Source organism: Patiria miniata, unplaced genomic scaffold, assembly GCF_015706575.1.
Source record: "Patiria miniata isolate m_02_andy unplaced genomic scaffold, ASM1570657v1 HiC_scaffold_14, whole genome shotgun sequence".
NCBI lineage: Eukaryota > Metazoa > Echinodermata > Asteroidea > Valvatida > Asterinidae > Patiria > Patiria miniata.
In genome coordinates, this window is record NW_024037052.1 from 12265589 (window position 1) to 12285807 (window position 20219).

Consider the following 20219-nt stretch of genomic DNA (forward strand, 5'->3'; position numbering starts at 1 on the left):
CTTGCAGCATGATGGACTATTAAAATTACTGCCCCAATACGATGGGAGGCCGTTTTAAACAAACAAGCAAGCAATTTTAGAAAACGATTGTAATTTTAGAAAAGATATTGAAGTTTGAAAAATGAATGACAAACAATGAGCCTGAGGTACCGTACAGTTAAAAGTGTACAAAAAACACGAGCTGTTTGCATAAATTTCAAATTTTAATACACATGTACATGTACTACATTGTAATACATGTACACTGTACTGTGGTAACCACATGTATGTACAGTGAAATCTTGATAAGTCAAACCTCAAGGGAACAGGTTCAAAATTTGACTTAAGCAGAGTTTTGAGTTAAGTAGGGTTGTACATCATTGTTATACTACTGAAGGCAATGGAGTCTTTGTTTGACTTAACAGTTGTTTTGAGTTATCAGAGTTTGACTAATCGAGATTTCACTGTACTTGTAACACTAAAATTAGTGAGAGAACATCAAATACATGATGCTACCGTAGCTAGCATTTCAGACTGTTGAGCGTTTGTGAGCATTCTTGGAAGCCGGAGAATAATTTGAAAACTCACGATATACAAACCCCAGAACTTTTTTGTATACATGTACTACATGTGTATCTAAATTCAAGTTTGCAATTCTACATGTACTTTCCTAAGGAATATGTCACAAATTAATTTTCTTTCTTTTATTAAAAAAAACTATAATTTTTTTTTTTTAATTTTCTTTCTTTTATGAATCTATAAACGATAATGATTTTGTATTCCCTGTAACCCTACAATTGAAAACTGAATTGGTTATGTGGGTCAGCTATCAAGCACTTCTTTTCAAAAGGTAGAAAAAATACTATCTTTATGATCTCAGGTGTATTGATAATCAGTCTGCAAATGTTGACTTTAGTAGGGTCATGAGTGTGGCAGAGGAATACCCTGGTAAACAAACAATGAGAGTTCAATGAGGAGTGAACCAGACATGTTAAGTACGGAAATTGGTACCCCGCTCAACACACGGTTGTGCAGTAAGTGTATGACCTTTGACCCTTAAATGTCTCAAGTCATCTTAAGTCCCCCTACCCAAAGATTATTGTCACCAAGTTTGGTTGGTGTGAAGTCTGATTTTTCATGACAGCACTTTTGAGTTTACTAACCAAAATCAACAATGACCTCAGTTGACCCCTAGATGACCTTTGACCTCAAATGTCTCAAGTCATCTGAAGTCCCCCTACCCAAAGATTATTGTCACCAAGTTTGGTCGAGATTGAAGTCTGACTTTTCATATGACAACACTAAACAGTTAACGCTAATGTAACGCACATGCAGGCACAAGACTATTCCTCATTTGCATACGCATTCAAAAATCTTGCACATGCAAATGATCCAATACCAGGGTGGGAGAGCAGGTTGTAGTGGGCGCGTACTGCTCGACACCCTGAGGACGAGGTTGAAGATCCCTTTTTCTTGGCTTAAACCAATGGGACAAAAATTGGTCCACAACAAAAACTGAAATAACTAAAAGATCTTAGAACAAACAGGTAAAAAAGCTGTCTTGATGTGCAAGGGTGTCTCTGTTCTCACTTTTACATCTACCTGGGTATTTCCCCTTCATGCAAAAATCTTGTTTGTCCTCACACCCATTCCAAAACCGTGCTCCTTAAAGACTTGAAACCAAAAAATAACAAAAACAAACTAATGTGAGGACAGCTGAAAGTCATCGCCGACAACCGAGGCAGAAAAAAAAAATCCCTCAATGATGTCCTTTTCTTTTAAAAAGCAAAAGTGCGTGAACCCATCTCGTGCTCCCAGTACAGATGTATGTATACTCCTACTATTGCATGTTGGCCTACTTTGACGATTGGTTAAAAAAAGAAAGAAAGGAAAAAAAAAAAGCAAGCTAGCGTCTGACCTAGTTTCATTTTTTTCTAGCCAATGCCCTAATGATAATATTGATATTGAAAGGTCCAGAGTGCAGTTTGATTCTGGACCGGATCTGGTGATGCGAGTTGAGGGGGGGGAGTTGATATTGGAGAACCAGCGTTGGGGTGGGTGGGTGGGTGAGCTTAAGAAATCAGGGTGAATCAAAACCTTGGACTCAGCGGAATTCATTTCGTGGAACAGGGGGACAATAAAGGTTGCACAGGGTTTAAACACTCAGCAAGTTGTGCAGTTTAGGCCTACACGTAGGACCACGAAAAAAAGCATCCTCTATAGGTCGGGGAAAAAAAACCTTTGTTGGAGAAAAAAAAAAGCATTGTTTGTAGGATGTCACTTTCCACAAAGTCTGGATTTGCTTTATTCACGGCCCTATTGTGCCGCTTTTCTGTAATGGGGCCTTTTTCTCTGCTTTTATGGACGATTCTTTTCTGCGATTGTGTGGACGGCAGAAAGGACTTCATACAGAACGCGACAGTTGCCAAGAGATGCGACAAAAGCGGTGTTTGCCTCTGACAAACACTCCACGACAATGAGAGCGGGGGGAAGTTTTTCCCACAAATGTAAACTCTGCACAGGACGTGTACAAGTACATGTACACTGTGTACAATGTGTACAATCTAGTGGTGTGCATTTATTACGGGCAGTACAGGAACGAGTACCCTATTGAAGTAGGACTTGGATACCCAGGTACCCGCAAAAGAAACCGAACCCCAAAATTCAAAACCCCGGAAGTTGTCTGACAGAAGGGCTTTATAGCTTTGCGGTTTAAACTGCAATTTCCACGAGCGTCATCTGTCGTGCATTAATTGAAACCCTAACCCCTTAGACTAATTTACTAGGAACCTTCCTCACTCCTGCGAATTCTAACACCATATGGTAAACTCAACACCAAACTGTTGGACTCTGATTATTGGTGGTACGCCTGACCCCATGTAAAGCTTATAATCAGTTTACTAGTGCACTCACTCCCACAGATTCCAACAAACCCTGGTGTTGGCGTTTGACTGGATGGGGCTTGTTTGGGTTAACCCTAACTTCCTAGTGTCTTTTACTGAGTACTGGACCAAGTCCGCCAAAATCCATCACTGACCCTGCTTCACATAATGCTTTAGGACCAAATCCGCTGAAATCAACCACAAGACCACCACTACTATACAATGGATTTTGATGGACTTGGTACTCGTGGCTTACCTACCAAAATCTCCAAAAGGGGGAATGGATTTTGATAGAGTTGGGAAGGTAAGGGTTAATTAAAATGCACATAAACGTGATATCTGTATTGGTTTTCCATGTAGTCTGGTTCTCGTTTTGAAATTGGCATTCAAAATATTTCTTTTACATTGTCTTAGAAGTTGCTAAGTGATTTGTAAAATTGGGTACCGGTACCCGATCCCATAATCTTAAACCGGTTACCGACCATCAGAAGTTGGGTACTCGGGTACCCGGTTCCGACGCACACTCCTAGTACAATCCAACTTCTTCGTTTTAAGTGGACTATAGTTCATGTTTTCTAAACTGAAAACCCAATCCTAATGTAAATTAACTTCGCCGGTATTTATTTTTGTTCCCATTTTTTGCATTTCCCCTTTGCTCCAGTTTGTGTATATATTTTTCTTAAATGATGAAGTTTTAACGAGAGAAACCCATTCGTCATGAATCGCAGACATCGACATTTCATGAAGTGATTAATATCCTATGCACATGAGCAGCTCCCGCGATAGCTTTATATCACGACTATAAATGTTCCGAGCTTATCGATTTCCAAAGCTGCTGCACCATTCGGCGCATCGAGTTATAATTTAATTTCGTTATCAGAATAATCACGGTTTCATCGCCGGCACGTCTGAACAAATGGGTCCAATTCCAGGCTTTTGCAAAACAAAGGGTTCCCATGCACGTCATGAACGCAAGTCCACAATAAAATTCAGCATACCAAACTGTATTACCAAAAATTAGACGCTATTTCAAATATTTCCATTGCTTCATACATTTGTATTTAGTACAATCCGAGTCAAGATATCCAAGGGGTTGAGGAGGTAATATCATTTTCTTGCTTTTTCTTCCCCCAGGCTTGGGGCAAGGTCAAATTCTTGGCAGGTATGCCGTGCTTCTGAAGTTGGCTGAATCTGTCAATCTCGTCAAGAAACACAGCTCCAGCGCAGAATGAAACAAGAATGCGGAGTACAGGTCATTGGCCAAAGACTATATAACCATGTACATACATATGGAGTTCACCGTTAATACAGTTGTGAATGCCACACTACATGTAGCTCACACCTCGATAGAATGCTCGTGCGATGGAAAGTGTACATCGTCAATGATTTTTTTTTTTTCAACAGAGGTCACACACGTAGTAAAAATGAAGTACAAATCAGGTAAAAAACTTTGTGAAACATGAAGTAGGCCTATAGGGCGTCCCCCCAAAAATCCATTTACAGTTAGTGATATCAGTGCATCAGATTGTCATGGGCCTTTTCACTCTGATGTTAAAGTTACCTGTGTAAATATCATCCCATTGGAATGGGTGAAAAAATTATAGTCTTTTATAATCTGTTAGATCTCTGGTTTGCATGAACGGATTTCCATGGCATTTTTACTGAATATACACAAGAATATAATTAAAAAGCTCCATCAAGATGAAATGTTAAATAGTTTTGAGAAATTAAGGGATATCTGCTTGCACAACTTTTCTGCGACACCCTGTATGTATATTTACAATGTTAAAAGTATGGTACATGTACAAAGATGTAGATGCCCATGCCAAGAAGTTGTCCATAAAATTGTCTACGTTTCTGTGCATGGCTAAAATAGGCCCTAGATCTTAGTTGCATGTTAAATTGCATTTCATGTAAGTTGCATTTCATGTTACATTGCATGTGACTGGTTCATAACCAAAGCTGACATTTTGTTACACAAATAAATTTTGTGAAGCAGTGTTTTTCCTGAGCTAAGGTCACGACCTTTGATATTTATCACCCCTTTTACCAGACTAAACAAACACCCAGGTAAAGACAGGTGCTACTTAGCGCCCAGATTCCTAACCAGGCTCATTTGTTTAACGGTTGATCAGCTGCTAATCCGTTATGAGGTGAGTGGATAGGAATTCCAGGCCAGCTGTTTACTCTCTGGCCTCGCTCTTAACCAAAATACACAGGGTCAATGCACTGTGATTAGAACTCTGATGTAATTAGTCTAGAGGGATGGTGTAATCTGTAGTGAAAACTAGTCAATGGAAAGTATTCTTTGTTCCTAATGAGCTACATGTAATGTATAGTACATGCAGAGTTCAACGCATGAAAGAAAAGACACAGTTAAGGCCAACAAAAATAAGTCTCTGGTTTCTGGTATGGAGCTTGCCCAAAAAGTGGTGCGGCGACGCGGCTTTTAAAAAATTTTTACCCGGTTTTTTTTTGCTTCAAATGTCGGCTGATAACTGCAAATGGTGCCCGACTAAACTTCCAGCAAATAGGCCTATGTGGGAGTCCAGAGAGGCCACATAAAGCTTATTCTCGATCATAACCCCATCTAAAAACACGTTAAAATTGTGCAGCAGCAGGATTCCAGTCAAACCAGTGAGTTTGGCGGTTTTGAGACATCATCTTTCATTGAAATTTTTTTTTTTCATTTTGCCGACGCGCATGGCTACGGCGACGCGCGTGCATACCAGAAACCGGAGACTTTTTTTTTTGGCCTAAAGGGTTCATGACATGGATTTTACTGAAGAACGTATTTTGTGCAACTTTCTACTCCTTGGTACATGTATGTAGGAAAACTATTTTGACACCTCTTTTTGGTTAATTTTGTTGAAAGGTGCACTTCTTTAATTCATTGTTTAGAATGTTCCATTCTTTTCCCGACTACTGAGGGCGCTGTTGCTGTGATGTCATTTCAGGAAGACACTGTTCAGTTTTGGTTCTCTGTTTAAATTGTGAACCCCAAAATTTGCTCATTGTTGAAAACATTTTTGAGAAAGTTTGCTCTTTGGCTTACTGTCATGCAGTGACCAAAAAAATGTATCACCAAAGAAAAGAAAATTCCTGACAGCAAAGTATCCAAAATTCTGGCAACTTTTGGTGTTGAAATATATATCATTGAGGTTTCTGCCTGAAATGACATCACACTTTTGCTCATGAATATAAAATTTGCATTAGCATAAAACAAAAATTCCTCAAATACCCCTGAAAATGGCAAAATGAAAATTGAAAATAGGGTTAAATGGGACACAAAGGTGCATTTTCAAGGACTGCATACAAAAAAATAAGCCCAATACAAGACAATTACGTGCAAATCTATGAGCATGTTTACATCTGCAACAAAGTCATGCGACTTATCACGCGATATTTTGAATCAAATTTGAAGTAATTTTATTGTGCAGCACAAAACATCACATATACTGGTATATATGTACGTATTTCACGTAGAACCTGTGCCTGAACTGATTAGTCTTAAATATAAAGACGGAAGAAAAATGTGCGGGACGTATCGCATATTTGTGGACAAATGCGCATCAGCGACATTGCCGTGCAACAAAGTCATTGCGACAAAATCGCACATGTTTAAATTTGCCTCGGCTGGTCCATGCTTCACACAATTCATGTGAATGCGAAGCAGCGTTTTCTCGTTACGAAACATTTTGCGGAGAATTTCGCCCGAGTTGAAATGTATTAAAGTACTCAGTGCGGTAGATTGAAACCACAGTAGTATACTACATGTACCGGTTCAGGCTTCACCTATGCTGAAGAAAAATGATCCATTGTCACCATCATGGTCAAAAAGACATTCATGAACCAGAGCCTTTGGACTTTTCCTTTTTTGACATAATTACATGTGCACGGTGTACAGTGATCATGCTGGCTTTAATCACGGCACATCTGTCTATTATCCTGATTTATTGCCAGCACAAAAAAAATCTTTCATTATAAAATAGTGCATCCTTGTAATGCCTGTTACAGTAGATTGCCTGTTTTTTGCGTGTGAGATAGGGACAATCATTTCACAGGCCATTAATCACCGGATTTCAGCCATAAATATTTTTTTCGTGCATACTCTGTTATTGCAATCTTCTTTTTCTCAATTTTTTTTTTCTTTTTAGATCAAGATTTCTTTTGCTTGTAGCTGACAATCTTTTTTAATTAAAAGACACAATTAATTCTTATGGATGTATTTCACAGATGTTAAATTGTTCGAGTAGCGTGTGAATGCATTTTATTAAACTTCTCATTGATGTCTTTGCAGAAAGGATAATAATTTACGTGTACAACCAAAAAATAAGAAGAATAAAATACTGCACTTTTAAAACCTACAATTTACTGAACAAAATCAAATCGGATTTCATGTATTTGAATCAAAATGCTGCTCTGCGCTTTAAATTATGACCGCGCTGAAAGACAGGCACTGAAAACAATTTCAAAGAAATTCCCGGCCTGTTTTGAAAGCACCCGAGTGTGAAAATAAACCCCATCAGTCGTAGTCAATAAAGTACAAGATCTCTCCGACCGGTTCCCGTCCCACGGCGTAATATCATTGATCCGCCGGGACGATTCCTCCTTCCCCCTCGCCTTTTTTATTAATAGTACCTGTACATGTTCAAATGCTTAAAGGGATTTTGGACACATCTTCCACGTCTTAATATCCAAGACTGCCTCAGGGGGGAAGGGGGGGGGATGATGCAGGGATACAGGATACAGAGAGAAGACGAGATGGAGGGATGCGGGGAGGTAGGAGGAGAAAATTTTGAGGAAGATGCCGAGTTCTTCATTTGGTTGATCGTTGAGGAGGTGACACTCGAGGGAGTTACAGTGAAGGAATCTGGAGACGGTTTAAGTCCTCCCCTTGCCCTGAGGGGGAACACTGGGCAGTAATGGCATTTATGGGGGGGGGGGGGGCGGAGGGGGGGGATCTTGAAGGAGCTGAGGTCAAGGCTAAGATCAGTGGAAGAGACAGATGTGCAAGCTGGTTAAGGCAAGGCAGCGTTGGCTGAACAGACTCAGTGCTGGAGGGATGACATTATTAAACACCAACCACAGTACCATGGAGTCAATAAAAAAATGGACTAACAGAAATTGCTTCAAGGCTTTAATTCTTCACAAGTCGTGTTTTCCTGAGGTTTTGTAAATGACATGGTGGTGTGCAAATAGTCCTGCTGCTGGAACTCCGCAGAAGGGCCGTGAGGCTCAAATTCTCAACATACTGTTTGGTTTGCCGGGATGTTTTGCTTGAGCTTCTGGGATGTCTCGGGGCAAAATAAAGATGAAATTTGAGCGGGACGGTAAACACCAATACAGCGAATACACTGCGTTCTGAAATTTGTACGCTGCCCCTGGGTGGGCGCTGGGATGATGAAATCCCATTTTGGGAATTGCTTTCATCAACTTTTTTTATTGACCGGATCTCTTCCTCTGATGAAATGGAATCACGGTTTAATGCGAGTGAAACAATTTGAACAAGTGATCAGACAACATGGGCATGTTAGATTTACTTTCTCTAAACATTATGGAGTGTGGCCTAATACTATTGTTGCAAAATATGTCTGTAGACAGAACGTCACAACTGAGGATTTAAATCTAAGCAACGTTGACAGACACAAATACAAATTCCAAGAGATTGAAATACAAGTGAAACTCTTGTCGCATTTTTTTTTGTTACTTTGACAGCATTGTACACTGTCCCAAGGACAATCAACACAAAGGATTCCAGGTCCCAGACAAAAAAAAACTGTCTGGAGCTATGGTGTGAACCACATCTTTTTTTTTTAGTCTGTACCATCGTCGGCCTACCATGCAACAATCAGGACTGACTCTCGTATAAACACCAAAACGTTTTCCACTTTGACTTTTTGTTTCAACAGGCCGTACAAAACACGCGCCGACTTGTTTTTCTTGGGTGGCTGCATAAAGTCTGTTTTTTACCCCCTCTTCCAATTTAAAATCGCCGAAGCCGTACTAAAGCACGGGTAATTTCTTTTCTTGTTTTTCTCTTTTTCTTTGCCCGAAACGATTTCTGGTTTTTTTTGTAAAGCGGGAAGGAAAAATGCCAACAATAAATTAACTCCCTCTTTTTCTTTCTCCTTCTGCTTTCAAGAGGTCTTTCAGAAAAGAAAAAAAGAAAAAAAAGTTGGAAAAAAGTGGCGACAAAAGGAAGGGGAACAGAAGGGTTTGTTCAGTGGGATCCCCAAGGTCTCAGGGCACAATCTAGGGGTATTTTAAATCCCCTTCAAGTGGCAAGGAAAGAGGATTGGGCAAATAACGGTTTGATTCAGGCAAGCGGGCAGTTACAGTGTGGCATTGTGCAAGGCATAATATGCTATAACGGCGCAACATGTACACTTTGTGCGGCCATTGTGCAGTGAGAAAGTCTTTTTTACTTTCAACCATCTTGACACAAATGGAGGTAAAAAGACCTACATATCTATCTTTTATTACATACAGGCCATAGAGAGAACGTACATGTACCGTATGTACAGTAGTAGATTATATCGCAGAACAACTTTGTAAAAGCCTGTTTTCTATGTAACGCTGAATAAAACTGCAAAGAAAACCCCAAAAAAATTACTTTAAAGGGAATATAAACAACATTGCTTTTGCTGTAATTTTCAGAAATGAAAGGATTTGGGGGGTTAGTATTTTATAAGGAAATATTGTTACACTCACTTGTTTGAAGTATTGTTTTCACAGATGCTGGAATAACCAAGAAAAACAATCTTGTTCCTGTAGTCTGGTTCCCTGACCCCACTTATGATGAAACAGAGCAATTTATAGACGCCGGGGAATTGAAAGGTCAGGGAACCAGTCTTGCTGGCTTGTACCCGTTCATACAATGTAGGTGTGTAATCGATTGTTAACAAAATGCGGACTCACTAAATATGGTTAATTGGGGGCAGTAGGCCTATTTGAAAACAGGCAGGGTTTTTTTCCAACGCTTTTTCAGCCGACCAGCGTTGGATATTGAATCAAAAATACCACTTGAAAACAACAGCACACCAGGTGCCAAGACTTTACAGGATGCTTTAGACTGTCATTCACTTACAATCCAGTAAGGTATTTCATAATAATTTGGTTGTTTTTTATGTTTGCAAATGTTGTATATATTCCCTTTAAGTGGAAAGGACAAACATGTTACAACATGCATGTGATCATTGCGATGACTGATGCATTAAACTTTTGCTACTTTTTGCGCCATGACTCACAATCTACAAAGGGTCAGGGGTTACAGCCAGATGATCGCTGTTGCAGCTTTCCGCTGTACACGCTATGATTCGCCAAATGAGAAAAACACATTCGGGCCTCAGAGATCGATTGTGTGACGAGGTGTGGTCGGCGCCCTAAACATATTCTCCCCAAGTTTTCAGACCTTACAAAATTGCGGAGTTTCAATTTTTTTTAAGATCTACCGGTAGGCCTACATGTACAACTGCTCAAGAGCCATATTTTTGGTAATAGTAGAGGGTTTAAAGTTTACAAGTGTGTAATTTTTTCTTCCAGTAGGCCTTCATGTATATAATAGGGAAACAAAGTTTAGGAACTATGTAAAAACACATGTGCACAATGTACGTAAATGAATGTACAAATTTACAAAACACAGGACATTTTCAAGTTCAGTATTTGAGTTTTATACCTGTAGGTAAAATCATTTTGCAAGAGCATTTATAGTCCAGCACATTGTCAAAAGATGCTTTCGAAAACTACCTCAGATTTGTGGGTTTTTGGGGGGTTTTTTTTAATGTTTTTTTTTGGGGGGGGTCTTTTTCCTCCCAAAAATATTGAGATGCATTAATTAAGCATGTAATCCAACCCATGATTATGAACATGTTGAATGACAGTCAAGTGCAAGTGTGATCACATTTAGCAAAATGGTTAGCGGAAGTTGCACAACAAGTCACGAGAATAATATTTGTTTTAAAGTTCAAGTTCAGTCCATCCAGTCAAAACCGGTCCTCACTACTACTTCCCTGTAGCGTAAGGATAGGAAAAAAAAATAACTACCAACTTTTCTTCTGTGACAATCCTGTAGATCAGTCTGGTGCTTTTGCAAAGTACGGTACAGTACATGATCTGATACACCGTGCCCTCTGGAGACATGCACACAATAGGGAACAAAAGATTGTATACGTCTCCACAGGGCAATTTCTATAGATGAATACATCTCCACAAGGTTTTCACGAAATAGATATATATGTATGTTTTTTACTCAAAAACTAGGAATTTCCAAGGTATGTTGATCAGTCGCAAATGGTAGAGTTTTAGAAAAGGGATATTAAGTCCGAATTTCAGCCAAGGAAATTCATTCTGGTTAAAATAAGAGCATTATGAAACTGTACTTTCAAACTCGAAAACTTTTAGTACACGAGAACAAAGAAATGTCTTCACAAGGACACAAATTTCAGTATGTGTGTTCTCAGGCATGCAAATGGGAATTTTAACACCAAAAGAAACTTCAAAGCGTTACATGACTTTATACAGTGTTTTTTCTTCTTCAATTTTTAATGGCATAAGTGTGAAGTGAAAGAAACCAGGAAGTCAGCTGATCTGAGGAAAAGTTGCATGCCTGCATGATTGTACATGTAGGTCAAGGCTAAACCTGTTTTGTTCAGTTTGGTTCAATAAATGATGATAATAAACTGCCTAAAACACGACTTGCTGCGTGTTATAGCCCAATCTATACCCACACAATGTAGCAGTTCTTTTTGAGGATCCTAAAAGTGAATCGCGTGAACTCCTAACCTGCTGGTACATCGAATAGATGTCACTGCTCTATTGTGGTCACTGAATGACCTGCAATTTTTTTCTTTCTTTCTCCTTTTCACTCGAAGTGGGGCCATTGTGTAATAAACAAGCCGTAAATCTTTTCTTTGGGGAAATATTCATATGCTGTTTAGAGGCTCCGTGGAGAATGGGTGTTTCCATTCATGTCAACTTTTAACTTGTTGCACGGTGGTTTTTCAAATTGTTTTGAAAGCCCTCTGGGTTCAAAAAGAAACGTCCTGTTCCACACAACAAACATCTGACATGAACACTTCTGCATTTAGACAACTTCAACGTACCGGTAGGACACCCTTGCAGAACAGTAAAACTATATTTTATAGTTTCATGGAGGAATAAGAACGACTGCAGCTTGCACACGTTTTAGCAGGACATCTTCGTTCATGTTTAGGTTGTTCTTTAAATTGAGGGTCCAAAGTGTGACATTTTTCCTGTCCCTGTTACCTTGGTACTTTGTAATTTGCCATTCATGTATCATTAAGAATGACTTCAAATGATTTGTTTGTTTGTTGGGTAGGTAAGTTCGCTATTCATAATCACTCTAGATGTCCCGCCCATGGGACGTAGTTGCTAGGTAAAAGGGCGCCCTCTTTTGTTGGCGCACGGCGCTCATTTTCCTGTTGATTTGAAATCTGTTGGATTCAGCAGGGAACTGACAAGTGACAACATTCAGAGTCGGATTCTGAGGGGTACTGGTAAACAATGCCAAGTTGGACTCTGTTGGATCCAGCAGCAAACAGAAAAATACGGCACAGTTGGATTCTGTTGGATTGAGCATGCCAGTCATTTTATATGTTCAGGTACCCAACAACTTGGCAAGTTGGATTGTGTGGGACTGTGTTGGATTGAGCGGGAAACTCACATGAGTAATCGTCGGACTCTGTACATGTAGGATTTATCAGAGTTAATTCTGGGGAACTGCATGTATTAGGGGGTTAGGGTTTCAAAGATTGCATCAGAATTATGAAATCGTACATGTCAGATGTACAAGGGACAGGAAAAAAAGTGGACCCCGAATTTATAAAATGACCCACTTACAAATATGTGCTGTACATAAGGCCAAAACAAAACAGTTCTTCTTCCGATTACATGGCATTTGAAAAAAGGGTAGGTAGGTAGGGAATTTTTTCCCGTAGCCTATTTTTGAATTTTCTTGTTTCATTTAAATTTACTTATGCAGTATTCAATTAAAAAAAGCAGAACAATTTCAAATTTCCCTTTTGAGAGAAGACGTTCACTTCTATGCGCTTCACTGAATATACAATGTATGTGATGCGATCATGCTAAATGAGTTGTTTGTCGACCCAGGTCAAATTGTTGTTTTTTACTACAGATTTGAAAAGAGCACAATCTCAGCATTACTGCTGTAAAAGGGCATGCTGGTACCGGGTACCATCTTTGGTTCCAAAATTATGGAAGTCGGAACACCAAGAGATGTGATGAGATGATGTGATGAAGTGGCCCTATTTTGGCCTGAATCTCCAAATAAAAAATCCCGACAAACGACTCATTAAGCATGATTGCATCACATATACTGAAATTAAAATTCCCAACAAAAACATTTCACAGGATTTCTGTACCAAAAATTGTCTCTTCAGGCAGCATTTGTCAATTGTCCGCAAAAAAAGAATTAATAACTTCTGAATGGTGGACGATCCTACCGGTACCTATTCACAACCAGCACATCTAACTGGCTACGACAAAAAAGCCCATGATCCTTTGCTAATATCCATCTGATCTGCGGATAATCCGCAGTTAATCCCCCTGCGCTGCGAGAGAACAGTTTTGGACTTATGTAATGTAGATAAATCAATCCCCATCAAGGTTGACGTGATTAGGGTTTTATTATCTCTTGTGTACAACAAACACACATTCGGGCTTCAGCTTTGGCTACAGATCGTCTTTTCTTGGAACTTAAATTAAAGAGACAAGTGCTTTTGAACCAAGGCTTTTAAAATACAACTCCCAGCAAAAAATAGTCGGCTTATTTTCAGCAAGTTTTGTAAAGGTTTTAGAACATGCATTAACTTAAATTTGGATGGTACCTGCACAAAATGTGGTCTACAGCAATTTTCGAGCTGTGATTTTCTAAACAATTTTTTTTAACGAATTCACCGTTGACCCAAATCGACCCACGTTTTACTGTCAGCTTGGTAAATATTTTGGAATACTTCACAGGAGCATACTGCAGGCACAGCGTACATGTATTTTAGAAAATGCTGATCAAAAGTAATTTTGATGAAGGCAATTTTTGGTTTAGAGAATACCGGTACATGTTGCGTGTATAGACCTTTATCATGCTGCCACCATTTCAGTCATGTTCCCTGTATTCAATAACCGTACTGAATGACCATGTTTTTTGTGCAAAAAGAAACCAGACTATTTTCCCTTCCAGCCTCGCTTTGGTAAGGTTAATTTGAATGGGAAAAAAATCAAGATGGCCGCAACATGATAATGGTCTATTACTGGGAAAGAATCTGAATAATTTTGTCTAAAAAGTGAATGACTGGAAAGCAAAGATTAATTCTGCCACGAAAAGGCCACAACTTTGTCAGCAGACTTAAGAGAAGTTGAGATTTGAGGAGAAAAAAAAAAGGTTGCTGAATGAATTGCCCGCCCAGAACAAACTAGAGGAGAACCAAAGAATGGAGGCATAGCTCAAGGGTATGCAAGGCATCGGTAGCTAGGAAACATGCTAAGTGTTTGTAAACATTTCCGTTGAGCAAACAATGGGAGCTAATCAGAGAGAGTGGAGTAGGTAGAGTGGTTCTCATCGAAAAGTGAGGAGATGCATGAATTATTGTTGGAATGAGTTCCGAGTCGTGTCCATGCGTGCTCATTCCTCTGTGAACTCAACAACGTGAAGCCAACTTGTTCTGAAAGGAGGAAGGTCTTAGGGGCCATCTTAAAACATTTTCAAGGGACGACAAGATCTTGAAATAGCAGAACTCGGTTGCAAATGAACTGATTTATCTACTTATCTGATGAGAAGTGTTCCAAGCAACTTGACAATTAAGAAATCCTCAGAAACACAAAATACGCTTGATTATTTCCAGAGAAGTTTTGGGGATTTCCACATACTCTTCATTAAAAGCACTACGCACAGTCGCTTAAGAACAAAAAAGTTTCTTAGTTTGTTGGAAATTTACGTGTTTCTAACCGACTTCTTTCTGTTGGGACTTAATTTTGTTTTTCTCTGAAAGTGCAACGTTGTAATTTGGTTAGAAATTTCATACGCAATTCATTTGTGAGGCCCCTGGTTCAGATCTGCATCAATGTCAACTTGTTCCCTGAACAGAGAAAGACAAAAATAAACCTAGGACGAATTGGAGTGAAGCGAACCGCAAATCCTATTGCATTACTGAACGCAATGATACACATGTCAGCCTATATGGCACAAAACAAAGTTGCTTTAGGGTTAAAAAAACCTCTGTTGGTGAAAGGTACTGCCCTCTTTGGCATGAAAAGATGGCCATTTATGGTTGAGCTATGATTGACTATGGTCTATTTTTCGGGCTGAGTTTCAGGATGAAAATAAACTGCACTAACATGAACAGTGTTAGTGGTTCATGACAAAGGCTAGTTTTTTTTAAGAGACAGGTTCAAAATCCAATAGTGTACAGACTGATTCGGCGACAGGCATTATCTGAGGTGGCACTGTGGTTGCACCGGGTCCGTGCGAGTCGCGCTCAGGTACGTGAAGTGTGCACGCACTCCGTGCTCCTTCGACCACTGGTGTTTCCAAAATGCGCGTGACTTATCTTAAAGAACGTGTGCGCCAAACGCACGAGCGTGGCATCACCTAAAACATTTTGTTAGCTAGATTACACCATATACTGTTTATTAGACCATTAGACTGATCGACTAGTGTGTCGAATTCAGTGAATCAGAGTTGCTTTTAATGTTAAGCCAAATAAAAAAATTACTTGCTCGTCCAAACTTTTTAAAAACAAGAGGATGCAGGGTTGTTTTTTTTGGTCACAACATCAACTGTTGTTTTGGGATTTTTGTCCAAGACAGCAGATGCTGTTTTTCTCAAAATTGCCATGACTTTCCTAAGATTAACTTTTTAACCTCAACATGGCTAGTCATTCATGTTGGAAGCAACTTTTAAGACACAAATATTTGTGATGGTGAAAATAACAGAAAATATGACAGATTTGGCCATTAAAAAGAAGTAAAAATAAAAAAAATATTAAAATAAATAAAATGGATGCGACAGTAAAAAAAAGCATTGCGAGTGGTGATGAGAAACTAGTATATTTTTTTAGTTGGGAAAGTCTAGCTATAATTGGGATCCTTCCAACTAAAGCTGTGTTCATCCAAACCAAAGACGCTGGATGACGGGTGGGCTCGAGTGGATTACAGGCCAAATCCTTAATACTCCATCTTCACGTTCAAGAGAAATTCGCAAAATTTTGTTCCCCCCCCAAAAAAAAACACCCCGAAAATATCTATCCTTTCTGCCTTTTCACTCACCATTGAAGTAACTCTTGCTGCGCAAGTAGCTGACACTCAGCCTCAGAATGGATAATTTGTCCAATTTGGAGATGGTGTCGACGTCAAACGGCAACAAGCTGGCCAGGCGATCCAGCTCGGCGTTGAGACGGTCGCGGTGACGCTTGCTGGGGTTGGATTTCACCTCGACGACCGTGTGCGTGGGGTTCCTACAGGTATCACGCGGGGACAAAATGGTTTAAACTTGAGCGAATGAAACCAAAATTCGATTTTTGATCAGGCAACTTAGGTCGGTAGATAAATTGGCACGACTTTGATGAAATCAAATTTGGTTAAATATTCTACGGTTCAAGCCACTAGTAAGTGCAAAGAGGTTAACGAAAAAAGTACTATGTAAACGGCGATTGTGTAGTTACGGGCCCCTTTCCGTTTAGTCCTTAAGAGTGTTTTCATCTTTCCCAAATGACTTCTGCAACCTTATGCAGTCATCACTTTATAATTCTAGTTATCACTCTATTTATTTTGTAATTTTGAACAGTAGGCCTATAAATATTTTGGTAGAAAATGCAATTTTGTTACGCACTTTTCAGCTGGCTTCATACATTCACTGTGCAACATGGAGATTTAACTGCATGAACGTTGGTCCCATTTTTATAATTCGGGTTTGGTTTAAACATTTTTGGAAAAGTTGTAAACGGATTTAGAATTGTTTTCGTTTAAACGTTTAAATGTGTAAACATCCCATCGTTAGTACTTTTACCCCAAAATTTGCCTCATAAATTCAAAACCCTGCCCTCCACCTTTTGTTTTGAAATATCACCAACTGGTTGGGCGAGTCCAACAGCCTAAAAGCTAAGCAAATTTTCGTTCCCCAATATGAACTACATAATCACCTTAATAATATAACTACAATAGTTTGGAATTTTTTTGACCCCCAAAAATGTACAATTTACACTGAATTGGAAAAGAAACCCGCAATTTGTACATTTTGTAATGAACCTTGCATCTGCATTTCGTTTAAAAAATAATAGTAAAATAGAAAAAGTAACAACAGTTGCAAATATCATGACATAAAGCGCACACATTATTGGACGCGATCGGTGATCACTCAATCGCGCAGAAATACACAAGGGAAAAAATGTTGCAACCTGACGCCACTTTTTTCTTCATATATCATCTCAATGAAGGTCAGTTATGCAAAAATGATGATAAGACATGAATCTGGGACTGAGAAACATTTCCAATTTTGTTAGGAAATACTTTTAAAAAAATCTTGACTCTCCATGGACTTTGTACACAACCGCTGAAGTGGCGTCAAGTTGCAACATTTTTTCCTACACAAGTTTTTCACAACCGGTCGATCCTGTAGGAAATCTAAAATTTTAGTTCCCTTTTTTCAAAACAATCCTCAACTCAAGAGCTGTGAATTAGAAAGGACGAGTGATCGAGTGATGGCGGCGCGATCGACCGATGGAAGCATGATCAACCGATAGCGCAGCGCGATCAACCGATCGCACAGATCAACCGAGCACGCCCAACACAGACAACATGTGCAGCAGTTCCGATGTTTTGTGCATAGTTAATCTCACCATGGAGGAAGGAATTTTGTTCCTTCCTCCATGATCTCACCAGGCCTATTGGCCCAAAATGAGAAATCCACACACCTTTTGACGGGCCTGCGACGCCTCTTTCCCGCGTACATTTTTTGTGAAATTCCATCCACGGACTCTGTATATGCCGACGACGACATCGTGATATCCCGATTGCAGAGAAATAATATTCAGAAAACTGTTCCAGTAATCACCAACTAGGACCAAGTGAAAAAGAAGAACACCATTCAATCATCCTATGCATCCTGCATTCAAATCATAGGATGCTATCTGCACGCATACACTGCACTGAGCGTTCCAAAACTGAATAAATGGTCAGTTTGTGCACAACTTCACAAACTTTCCAAAACACTCCAAAAGTTATCCACAGAAAAAGCCTGGTTTTGCAACCTTTCCCACACGTTCGAAGCCGACTAGTACTTCCACCGGGTCCACAAATCCTGCTGGATATATCCAATGGTATTTTGCAGCCGAAAAGGAGTTCCAAGGAATGGAGAAATGCGAGTTAAAAACGGAGGTTTTCACAGCCAAACCACACGGTGTGCTCGCCGCACAATGTCTGCACACCGAATGTCAATATGACTCAGATGTCTAGTCTGTGCTACCAAAACATTGGATCCACACCACGTACAAAACTAACTTCAGCGCGACCAAAGTAAATTTCCAGTCGCCGTCCAAGTCAGTTTCATGTGCTGGCAATGTCTTGAGGATGAGTTGATGACTCGACTTTCTCGCAATACACTGCTGCCGTTCATGTCTGACTTATTAATCCAGGAAGGCGTCTAGTAATGTGAAATACCGAGGGTTAAAAGTGACATGAAAATGTGGAAACAGTGTACACCCCTCCGGACGTAGCAGTCATGAATAGTAGACTAAGCGGTATCAACCGCGCGGTGGCGCTGCAACTCAATTTTATGGTGCACTAAAAAAACTATGTAAAAACCCTAGGCCATTATATACTTTTACGTTGCGTGTTTCCAGGTGATCATCTTTGGATGGAAATTTCTCCCGAAAGTCACAGGATTACCCCCAAATATTGGACAAAAAATGATGGATGATGAAATAAGCTTTAATTTGATGTGTGTCTCATACACCTTGGGGAGTTGTAAGAACTTTCCCGATCTTGGGGAAGTTGGGTATTTATCACTGGGGTCTATGGTAGTTTTTTTATTGGTCTGTAATTAGGGCGCCCTCTTTCCAGCGACAATTTAGTTGCTAAAAGCGTGCGGGGTACTAAACAGTAGAACTTTTGCAGCGCGTGGAATATCACCAATCGTTACCCGTATGTTTACAAATCAAACTACAAACTCACAACACAACAGGATTTCATTGAATTAACAAACGGACAACAAATAGGCCTTTGGTTATTTTAATTGATGTAAAGTTGACTACTTGCTTTGTATATTTCTCGCTACATCCCGTCTTCTTCAGTTTGGTCATATTAAATGTCTTCTGTGACGGTTCTCATCAAAATTCCTCAGGCTAATGTAATATATCACGTCCAACCACTGCACAAAATCTTAATTCGACAGAATACGCATTTCTCGAGTTATCGTCCAGAAAACCAGTGTGTTGCTTTGGAAGTTGACATTTTTTTTTAGTGTCATTTCTACGCTGAACATACATGTTTTGTGTTTTGGTCATCATTTTTGACGATGTTTGAAAATTCAGCAGACTTGTGTTATATATGACGGCCAATCACTAAACCAAATTTCAAATCAATGCATTAGGTATTTCCCGAGTTATCGTCCAAAAAAAGCTCAATAGAAACAGTCTTGTTGAAAACACAGCTATAAACACAAAAACAAAGTAGAAATGTCAATTTTTAAAAACAATTTTAATAGTTCACAGCAATCATGTGCGTAACATTTGTGAATGCCACAAAACATCAATCACTTATCTAATCAGTTGCTGAATACATGATATAATTATGTTAATGAATTTCTACTGAAATATATCAAGATATTATTGTACAAAAGAAATGTACCAATATGCCTCCGCTTTCGTTTCATAAGGACAAATATTTTTACGATATCCAAATATTATTCTGAACTTGGTCAACACAAAATGCATTCTTGTTTTAGAAAGTGCAGTTTTTTTTTAGTGAGACAAACTTAAAACACTACTTTAGGCCCCCCAAAAAAGTCTCCGGTTTCTGGTATGCGTGCGCGTCGCCGTAGCCATGCGCGTCGGCAAAATGAAAACGGTTTTTTTTCAATGAAAGATGATGTCTCAAAACCTCCAAACTCACTGGTTTGACTGGAATCCTGCTGCTGCACAATTTTAACGTGTTTTTAGATGGGGTTATGGTCGAGAATAAGCTTTATGTGGCCTCTCTGGACTCCCATATATTTGCACTAAGTTTAGTCGGGCACCATTTGCAGTCATCAGCCGACATTTGAAGCAAAAAAATCCGGTAAAAAAAAAAAAAAGCCGCGTCGCCGCACCACTTTTTGGGCAAGCTCCA

At 39.4% G+C, this 20219-nt stretch overlaps 1 protein-coding gene across 1 annotated transcript; it reads right to left on the bottom strand.

Annotated features, from left to right (window-relative positions):
- Window positions 1-16133: 16133 nt before the first annotated feature.
- Window positions 16134-18613, bottom strand: LOC119722079 (aryl hydrocarbon receptor repressor-like). The gene is made up of 2 exons (XM_038192094.1): window positions 17807-18613; window positions 16134-16351 (listed from the first exon to the last, which is right to left on the bottom strand). The coding sequence occupies exons 1-2, from the start codon at window positions 17890-17892 to the stop codon at window positions 16156-16158; spliced, it is 282 nt and encodes a 93-aa protein (XP_038048022.1). The 5' UTR covers window positions 17893-18613; the 3' UTR covers window positions 16134-16155.
- Between the last annotated feature and the right edge of the window lie 1606 nt (window positions 18614-20219).